This window comes from Protopterus annectens, chromosome 14.part0 (genome assembly GCF_019279795.1).
Source record: "Protopterus annectens isolate FY-2018-M chromosome 14.part0, PAN1.0, whole genome shotgun sequence".
Taxonomy (NCBI): Eukaryota; Metazoa; Chordata; order Ceratodontiformes; family Protopteridae; genus Protopterus; species Protopterus annectens.
In genome coordinates this window covers 807,909,107-807,919,584 of record NC_056748.1, presented here as the reverse complement: position 1 = coordinate 807,919,584, position 10,478 = coordinate 807,909,107, and the positions used below count along the sequence as shown (strand labels likewise).

The window sequence follows — 10,478 nt, the reverse complement described above, 5'->3', positions numbered from 1 at the left end:
GACTATGACATGTTGACTGCAGAATGTTTGTCGAATACTTCTACTCTTTTCTGGAATGCTCAGATTTACTTTATCAAGTAATCATGCAATAAGCAATTCATGTTGATGCTATCAATGGTCAAACAGGATTGGTCAATGAAAAATAATCTAGGAGGCCCAAAGACATCTGCACTATGCCACTGGAGAGAAGGACAACAGCAGGGGGAACATGAACCACTGATTCCACAAATAACAGTTCTAGTAACTGGAATCTTGACATGAATAACAAGGAAGGACCACAGCAGGGGGAACCTTAACAACGGATTCCATGAATAACCATTCCGGTAACTGAAATGCTGACATGAAGAACAATGGGCTTAAGTGAGGTCTTTGTCTTACATGCTGACACAAGCAAAAGAAGATCAGGTAATGCACAGAAGGAAAGTGACAGGGGTGGTGCAAAAAGTCCCCAAAAATGAACAGCTTCTTATCCAAGCCTCTTACAAGGACACTGTTACAATGACTAGTAAAGAAAAACAATGAAGAACCATGATGTTGAGGAACTTCTAACAGAGGTATTTACATTTTGCAAATGTGTTTATCCAGTTTTTTAAATAAACTATACAATACAGAAAGATGTAAATTTGATACTATAATCTCTGTTTTATTGAGTTTTCTTGGTGAAGATACATGTGGTTCAAGATCCTTCAGGTGACTGTCTTGTGACAGTAGTACCAAACAGCTAAACTATTAGGAGACTGCACAAAGGCAACAAGGGTATGTGCCCTTTCAACCTGTCCCCTAATAGCATTGTGTCTTCATACAGGAACCTGCAGGGATGAAGCTAATAAAAGTTATGCAACAATGAAGACCATATTCATTTGTTATTTTCTAATACCTGCTTTAAACCATTACATTATTTCGTAAGAAAATGTAAACAGTAAGAGCATAAATAAAAACAAACAAGTGGGGAGGGATGTTTTATTTTACAGCATAGTGTGTGGGTTTTGACACTGGCTGGAACAGTTCCTTAAGACTGCTGTAACCAAAGTTGCAATGTTGTCTCTCGCTGATGTGCATTAGTCTTGTATCTGTTTCAACAGCCTCCCAAGGAATAGTTTTTAGGCTTATGTGCATTTCTGTCACCTTCCTTCCCTCAAATAACATTTTAAAAGTCAATCATGCCAGTTCTTTAATTTCTTAAAAATTCTGTACACATTCTTAAATATAAAATTCTCTTGAAAAGTATACCTGGAAAGCACAATGTTCTTCTACTGAGACTAAAGAAGTGCCAGCTTGACAATGCATTTTCTACTGGTCCAACACCTGATATCCTATGTGATTCACTGAATTAGCCTTAAAAATGAGATTACCTCTGGTGATTCCAGAGAAAACACCGCAAACACTGTGTATTTTTCATTATAGTTAATGATTTTTCCCAGTTGGTAAACACTGTGTAGAAATTGAGAACCAGTTAGTAAAACTGAGTTTTGTACAAAAGGCACTTTTTACCACAAACTACGAGTTCTGAGCAAAAAAAACCCTAAGCCTGTAGCCAGCATACAGTCAGAGACTCATCAAGAGGTCCTTCTAAAGTTCCAAAAGTACATTCTTGAGCTCTTCTAGTTGAAACTGGTCAAAGTAATCAGAACTGTATCTTTTTTGTATTATTTATTTGCAGTGTCCTTGAAAATGGAGCATTATGATCCTTTAAAATGGCATGGCCATACTCAACCAAATGCCACTAGGGAATGTGACAAAGGGGACATAAGAATAAAGATGCCCACACAGCTTAAAAAGGTTAACCACAGCCTTCAGCAACTAACCCCTCCAAAATCACTGTAGGCAGAGGCTCACAGTCCCTTGTTAAAGTAGACATACTGAACGTTGTCCCCATATCTGGCCAGAATTCTGTCTCTTAGTTCAGGCTCCAGTTTTGAAACTTCCAGTGAACTGTTAAAGAAGAAAACATAAAATAAAATTGTATTGTATGCATTATTACCAGCTAACATTGTGTCAAAACATGCTTTCCACTAAAAGATCACCAACATTTTAAACTGAAAGACTCAATACTTAATTTGTATTATTCTGAATAAGAAGTTGCTATAGCCTGCAGAATATAACAACCTGAATTTAAAATGTATGTTTACACGTCGGTTGAATTTGCACATGCATTACTCCATTCATCATGAAAGTTCAACGCAAAAGAACCCAGTTTAAACCACATACAGTTCATTGTTGTGCCTGCCTAAATTAACTCAGGCTAATACTCAGTCTTGATGACCAACTAAAATAGATTATGGTAAAAAGTAAAAGAATAACGTGATGTCTTAGCTGATGCAATGATTTTATACATAAGTAGCTAGAGGCACATGTACTTTTTTTGTACCTCTAACCAGCAAACATGGAAGATTATTCAAATCGTAAAACCCTTAACTTAAACAGATGAAACAACACCAAAAAGAACAAACATTCAGGGTGGAGTAACATGCATACATAAACAAGAAATATAATAACATACTTTAAAAAACAGCTAGAATTCTATAATAAAACAAGCAAATATAAATAGAAGAAGTGGGACTGTGCACATGTTGAAAAATGAATTCTACACTTATTAAAACTATAAAATTCATATTACACTTTTCTGAAAGGAAGCTACAATGTGTTGGCCAAACAGCATAGGGGCAGAGTATCTCCTTGCACCAATGATTTGTGATCAATTAACCACTTGGAAAGACAGAGGTCCAGCGGAAGATGGGGAGGTTTGAGCGCCCAAAGAGACTGACTACTTTGGTGACACAGGATATGGAATCACTCCTGGCTATATTACTCTCTGGTGGAGGTCAAAAAGTGGTGTGGTAAAGGCAAGACATGTAATGGAAAGGATGAACCCTGTTGTCAAGACATCTCAATCGTTTCTCCACAACCAGCTTGGAATAGATACTACACCTACCACCTAATCCTCAAGATGATGACTCCAGGCTGGGAGTAGAGAGGTGGCCAGATGGTCTGGCATAAAAGGAATTTAGATACTGAGAAGCACCTGCAAGTAGCTGATGACCAAAGCTCAAATGCTTCAAATACAAACACAGGTGAAGACCAAATCAAGAAAGTCTAAACTTGCACTGTATGGTTTGAGTTCTTTCACAACAGAACAAAGAAATCATGGAACTAATATTATGGTTTAGCATAAGTAAATAACCAAATGGAAAAGAAAACAAGCATTTGCTCATGTCACATGTTCATCTTATACAAAAGGAAACTTTTTCTTCAGTATTAAACAATATATATAAAAAAAAAATTTTGAACGTGCCCTGCAAGGCAAACTTCACAGCTAAAGTAAAATACTTTAATTCAGAAAAAAATAATCTGGCAGCAGATAAGGACAACTGTCATCTTGTGTGCCAAGTTTCTAACTTGCTGAATAAGCTACAAGTCCTACTTAACCAACAGCTTATCTCTTTTTCCCACTCTTCCTAAGAAATGCATTATGACTGTTCCAACTACTCCTGAATTCTGCTACTGTTTTTAGCACTAATATATTTCAAGGGCAGCAGTGTAAACCTTCCACAACAATGTAAAATACTATTTCCTGTGCTTCTATTAGATGACCACCTCACACTTCCAAAATTGTTTCTACTTTTTCTGAGTCATTGCTGTTTTGAAAGATGGTGTCCCCTATAGCACTTAAAATGTTTATGTCAAGTCTAACCCCCAACATATAGTCAATGGGCCAGATTCAATAAAGCCTACACCAAGTGTAAACTGAGTGTGCACAATATGTATTCAAGAACATTCTTATCACATTCTTGTGCTTTTTAGTTACTCAGAAAAATTATACTAAGTGTACATATAGTCTACACTTTGTGGTAACCTTTATAAATCCCTGTCAATATTTAAAGCAGCAAGAATATCAGTAGGAGAACTAAAATTAAAAGGAAGGTGCGAGTTATGTCTGTGTTGTCTGTTCACTCAGAATGGTGTACACATTGTAGGCTTTACTGAATCTGATGCAATATTTCTAAAACCAAACATATTAAAGTTTTCTATTCTCTCTCTCTCTCTTCATGAGTATTCTGGTGTAGATCATGCACCATGTGTGCTAACTTCCATAAAACTGCCTCTGTCCTATCTGTATACTTAACATGATACGATCTCCAGAACTGCATAAGTACTACAGATGGCGTTCTTAGAAAGATATAAATGTTATTTTTCTTCAGATGATGACTCTTCCTTTACATCCTAGTAGTCCACCATCCTTCCTTCCTGCTGTGACATTGTCTTTTTTAGCTTAATATGCTTTGTACTCCTCAGCAGTCTTGCACTGTCACACTCCAAGTCCACCTCATGGTCCTGGTAATGGCTACTCAGTGATATGTTCATGATCATGTCAATGCCTCCCTGGCCATCTCACAAGCCTGGTCACAAGTAATCAGTGCAATCCTGTTGATCCCATCAATGGTTCTTCAGTGCACCTATCCTTTTACACGCTGGGTCCACCTCACAATCCTAGTCACAACTGATCAGTGCTACCCTCCTGATTCCATCAATGCTTCTTCAGAAGACCCAACATGTTACACGTAGGGCCCATCTCACGAGCCTGGTTACAAATGATCAGTGCTCCTGATCCCAGTAATGCCTCCTTGATGAATTCTCTATACAATACTCACATTGGATGCTACCCTGATCAATGTACCTCCAGGGGCGGGACTTTCTTCAGCAAAATATGGCCTTATCAGCTTACCACAAGTCTCTCATAATCTGCTGTCACTATGGTTTCCCCTCCAACTATCCACTCTTCCTAGGTTCATAAGAGGTTACTAGGTTAACAGCCCTACAGCCCTTGCAAGCCTAGCCATATTTATCCTGAGTTGCCCCATATGTCAGTGGTTAGGTGAGTGACGTTCACAGACATAAGGGTTTACAGTAGTTAACAATGACTTCCCTCTGTCCCGGAGAGACATGGGCGCCACCCCAGGAGTGACTTCACAGTCACCCATCCATTGATCTAGGTTGCTTCTGAAGCGGGTTAGGGAGGTTCTCTGTTTCACATGAACTGAAAGCTTGTTCCAGGAAGTGGCAGTCTCTGGGAGATGCATCTATCTCTCCAGCATGACCTGTTCATGTCAGAGGCTAGGTTAAGATCCCTGAAGTAAATGACCCTCCTGCAGTTTGATTTACAAATGTATAGCATTTCCATCAGGACCGGGTCAGTGACTGCCTTGTAAGCAAGGCACAGGTCACCCCTTAGCAAAGTGTAGGAGACAGAATACAGTGATAGGGCTTTCAGTCTTATTGCATACAACTTTGTTTTGTGGACCCTGTAACTTCTTGGTGTGAAACCTCTGTGGTCTCTTCAACTGTTGCAGTTGTCTAGTGAGGTATATGCAAAAGGTAGCATTGCACTCAATTATTGTTCTGATAAGAGCCAAGTATAATGGAATTACAACATCCTTAGATCTTGATGCGATGCCTTTACTTACAAGATGTGCCATACAGAAGGATTTCCTTATTACTGTGGATATGCAGTGGTCAGAGTTCAGATTGCTATCAACCTGAGTATCCAGATCACGTACCACTTGGTCTAAACTCAGTGGGGGTGCTATCTGTCTATAATATAATTAGCAGGGATATCAGCTTTCCCAAAGGGAACAAAAATGCATTTTTTTATATTTAGCTTTAATCTGCGGCTTTGGCACCAATCATTTGTCTGTATCAACCCTGTCTACAATATATTAACATCACTGGTGGATTCAATGATTGCCCCAATTTGCAATCGTCAGCGAACTTGGATCAGCCACAGGCTGTCCAGGTTTGGCTGGACTTCTGAGAAATAAATTCCAAACAGTAAGGGGCCCAGCACAGAACCCAGTGATATGCCACTGGTGACTGCTCTTTTGCTAGAGGTGAAGTCACCCACTTTGACAGCATGAGTCCTGTCTTTGAGCCAGCTGTCTATTCATCTGGAAATGTTGGGGTTAATTCAGAATTGGGAGAGTTTCACCTGAGTGGGGATTAAGTCAAATGCCTTGGCTTGGTCAAGATAGGTGGTATGCATGGTCTTTCCCTCATCCAGGGCCTTGGTGACTTTCTTGAAGAAGTCAACCATGTTTAACAGGCAAGCCCTACCTTTAACAAATCTGAACTGGATTGGGTCCAGAGTTTGGAGATTACCTATATCCTTGTTAATAAGGTCCATAATGATTCTTTCCATGGCCTTACAGATGAGGCTAGTCAATATTATGGGCCTATAATTCCCAGGGTTGGTTGATGGTCCTCCTTTGTGCAGAGGGGATTACCGTTGCTGTCTTCTATTCTGCCAGAACACAGCACGTTCTCAGGCTGTGGTTAAACAGGGATGCAAGTGGGTCTGCTAGGTCATGTTTTAAGTTGTTTAAAGGGCAACCTGGGATGTTGTCTGGTCCCACTGATGGCATGTTTTTGGCCTTGGAGAATAGTGAGATGACCTGCTCTCGAGATAACGGACTGAGGAATGGTGGCAGGTACTTTGGGGATGACTGGAGAAGACAGTGGGGTGAAGTTTTCTTCAGAGCTGTCAGGTAGCAGGTTGGCTATTACCTCCGGTTGAGTATGGGTGGTGCCATCCACAACCAGTTCAGTGCATCGCTGGGTATTCCCTTTTTGATTTCGGACGTAATTAAAGAATGCCTTGCGATTATCCTTAGCTAAGGAGGCTATTTTTGCTTTGTAATTAGCTTTGGAGGACTTGACAAGATATCTAATTTGTTTGCTTAAGCTAGAGAGGGATTTCTTCCTCTACTGAGCCAGTTCTCTCTTGTTCTTGAACATTAGTATCTTTCTCTTGTTGTATAGCCTGTTTATACTAGGGAACCAACAGGGTGGCTTGCTTTTTCGGCAAGGCTTGTTTTTAATCCGGTCAGGTACAGACGATTCTATACATCTGCTTAAGTGGTTGAACAGGGCATTGGTGTACACTTCTGCATAGGAGTCCATGTTATCTGCATTCGAGAGAGCTTTGAAACTTGTTATACCATCACTTAGTAAGAGATAATTTGTCTTAGAAAAATTATTAAGCATTTTTGAGCTTGATTCGGTCTGGTCTTTTAATTACATTGAAATCAAAATACAGCAAGTGGTAGATAGTAAAACTAGTAATCAAAACAGCCACCACAGTCACCGAACACAAATAAATCCAGGTCCAGGAGGAAAACTAAACCAGTTTAATATTTCGCATACACAGAAATCACAGTAACGCAATCAACTTCACGTTTTCGTCTTCAACTTTATCAGCTATAACAACCGTCATAAAACACATCCATTTTATGCTTCCCCACACAAACACAAATTCAAAAGCACCAATCAGATTCCACCTGCCTTAATTGTTTCTTAAAGAAACTTTTGTTTAAATACACAACACATAAAAAAGCAGTAAACAAATAACATAGACAGTGGATTAAATATAAAAATCCATAAAAGGCTGTACAGTCTTTTGATTTTGTTAAAAAAAAATTTTTTTAAAAATGTTAAAAACATCAAATAAACCATTATACAAAATAAGCTAATATCAGTTCAGTGAGACCTACATAATAGGTGCTGTTGATGTGTTGTCTAGCACCATCTGGTGGTGTTTCTTAAAAACTAAACCCTTAAACAATATGTTTTTTGTCATCAGATAAGGTAACAAAATGAAGCTGTTTCGTTACTTTAAATATAATATTCACTGACCAAAATGTAATCATAAAGCTAAAAAACATGTGTGTTTAAAGTTTTGCAGCTCTCAGTTTTAAGACTGGTGCTAAAGACACCATATCATTAAGCCCCACATTTCTACTTGCATCTAAAACCACTTGCCAGTATAACTCACGATATTCTATAAGGGTTTCCCACATGCCTCCCCTAGGATTCGTGGGTACTACCTCCAAAACAAAGAATTGATATCCTGCAGTTCCACATTTCAAAGCATGTTTACATAATGCATTTTTTTCGTTCTTGACTCTGATATCATATACATGCTCGTAAATTCCCTGCTTGAGCTTCCTTTCGCTTTTCCCTATATAGAATGCATCACATTTTTTGCAAGTGGCAATGTAAATTATACCTTTGGTGTCACAATTTAAAAAGGTGTTCAAAAAAATCTTTTTACCCCTGGCTTGCAGATAGAGATAATCCCCACAAGCTAAGTATGTACAATAACTGCATCTGCCACACTTAAATACCCCTTTCTTTGATTTGTTATTCTTGTTCCTGAACTCAGCATTAAAGCCATTTTCCAGCATATTCTTAATGGTCATTCCCTTTCTATAAGTGAAAGTTAATTTGTTTTCAAAGATGTAATCTAAATCAGATATTGCAGAAAAGTTATTCCACTCTCTCGTAAAAAATCTTTCTAATGAATGGTGACTGTCCAAAGGTAGTAACAAGACCTGCCCCATATCGATCGATAGTCTGCTAAGTACGATTTTTAATTACACTGAACAAGACTGACTTATGGTCTGATCTTATCAGGTAGGAGATCACACTGGGGGGTGGGTGCAATGCTCTCCCATGTCAGTGAGTACTATGTCCAGGACATTTCAGCCTATTGTGGGTGCGCTGACTAGCAGCTCCACAGCATTTGCATTGCCAAGTCTAAGTACCTCTGAGCCAGCATGTTTGTGGATATGTACGTTTCCCAATTGATGGTAGGATAATTAAAATCACCCACGGGTAAGGTGTTGGGCTATATGGCAAGTAACTCCAGTAAGTCTAGGTATGTGGTATACTTTTCTTGTTTCATCATGGGGAAACCTATAGCTAACTATGATGTGGTAAGGGGCTTTACCTATAGTTAATTGGACATGGAGTAGCTCAAGAGTCATACTGTTTGACCAGTCTTGAGATGTACTTATCCTCTCCTTTGAACCATGTCTTGGTGACTGCACAGACAACAGCATCTTCCAAAGTGAGGACTGCTTCCAGGGAGTGCAGTTTCTTGTTTAGAATCCTAGCATTAAGCAGCAGTACCTTGAGTTTATCTACAGATGATTTTGTTATGTTGGGAGGTTGGTTATTTTGACACTGCATAAAAAAGGCACAACAGGGGTGGCTAATGCCTTTGCCAGTATCTGAAAGTCTAGAAGACACAGGTGCTGACCATCTCTGTCAAGCAGTGTGGCTTGTCCACCATGTCTTCCTAGGCTGACAGATATTGGATCCCCTTGGATTGACACCAGAAGCTAAGACAATTGTCAAAGTCGATAATTTTTTGTTTGTATTGTGGCATCATCCTTGAAGAAGGCAGAATGCTGCTTAAAGCAAGGCTTTTACCTTCCTGTGACACAATCTGAGAGCTCAGTTATGTCTCTCTTCATATAGTCCAGTGAGGTACGTCTCACGTCATTCACCCCCACATAGATTATGATGGAGTCATACTGGTACTTGTGGCTGAGTGGCTTGACTGCTTTTGCGATTTGAGGGATCCTGGCACCTGACAGGTAGCTAACCCCAATAAATTAGGTTTTGTGGTGTTACACCTTATGGACTTTTTTGTTGAGACACTGATGTGTGGTTTATGTGTTGTGGTTGTTTTTTTTGCATTGTTATGTGTAGAACTGGCTTCTGTTTGGGAGGCCTCTGATCTTTTGGTAAGTTTCCAGTGAGTACCCTCGCATATGTCAGTTTGTGTTGTGTCCTGATTTACTGTGTGTGTGTGTGTGTGTGTGTGTGTGTGTGTGTGTGTGTGTGTGTGTGTGTGTGTGTGCTGACAACCTGTCTGGCTTTCATTTTCTCTTTATATGAGAGTCTTGCCACCAATTTCATAGTGTAACTACATCTCTCACATAAAGTATTTGTTTTGTTACATTGCCTCAGGATGCCCATGTCTATGAAGCTGGCCAGAGAGATGATGGGAAAATGCCTGTCCATGACAGCAGGCTCTTACTGTATGTTTTATTAGGGAAGTGAATGGGTTAATTTGACAGGACTGTGCTGATAGCACCAAGACTACAAGAGAGACCTATACTTTCTGTGGGCCAAGGTTGATCAATAAGGCAATGCTGCTCAGTTCATAACTGAGCTGCTCCTAGAATAGCAGAAAAGCTTGGAAGGGTTTCACAGCTGTTTAGGGAAAAACTGAGCTTCTAGACTTTTGCATCTATACAAGGGCACTGCTGACCACAGCTGCACATACAGCAGCACCACACAAATGCAAGGCTTAAATACAAGCAAACGGAAATAAGTTTTAATCTAATTACCAATCAGGAAAGCACACAATAAGCCTTCCATCAGCAAACCTTAACTCACACAGGATACATCAGCACACTGCTTCCACAAGGGTGCAGAAAAACACCTTCTTAATGTAGAATGGCTGGTTGAGCCCACAAGACAACACAAACCATCTACAACACTCCTACAACTAAAAGATGCAATGTAATACAGTGCAATTAACTACTTAAAGCAGCAGCAGACAATACAGTTTTTGAAACTGTTAAGGTACAGTCACAAAAAATACTTAGAGCCTTTCTGTGTGCTTCCCAGCT

General features: G+C 39.5%; 1 protein-coding gene across 3 annotated transcripts in view; it reads right to left on the bottom strand.

The window, feature by feature from the left end:
• Positions 1–946: 946 nt before the first annotated feature.
• Positions 947–10,478, bottom strand: part of SFXN2 (sideroflexin 2) — a 666,316-nt gene continuing 656,784 nt past the window's right edge. For all 3 annotated transcript variants that reach the window (XM_044056549.1, XM_044056546.1, XM_044056548.1), the window contains one exon: positions 947–1,932. In XM_044056549.1, the coding sequence (XP_043912484.1) occupies positions 1,903–1,932 (30 nt within the window). In that variant the 3' untranslated portion in view covers positions 947–1,902. The remainder of the gene's footprint in view (positions 1,933–10,478) is intronic.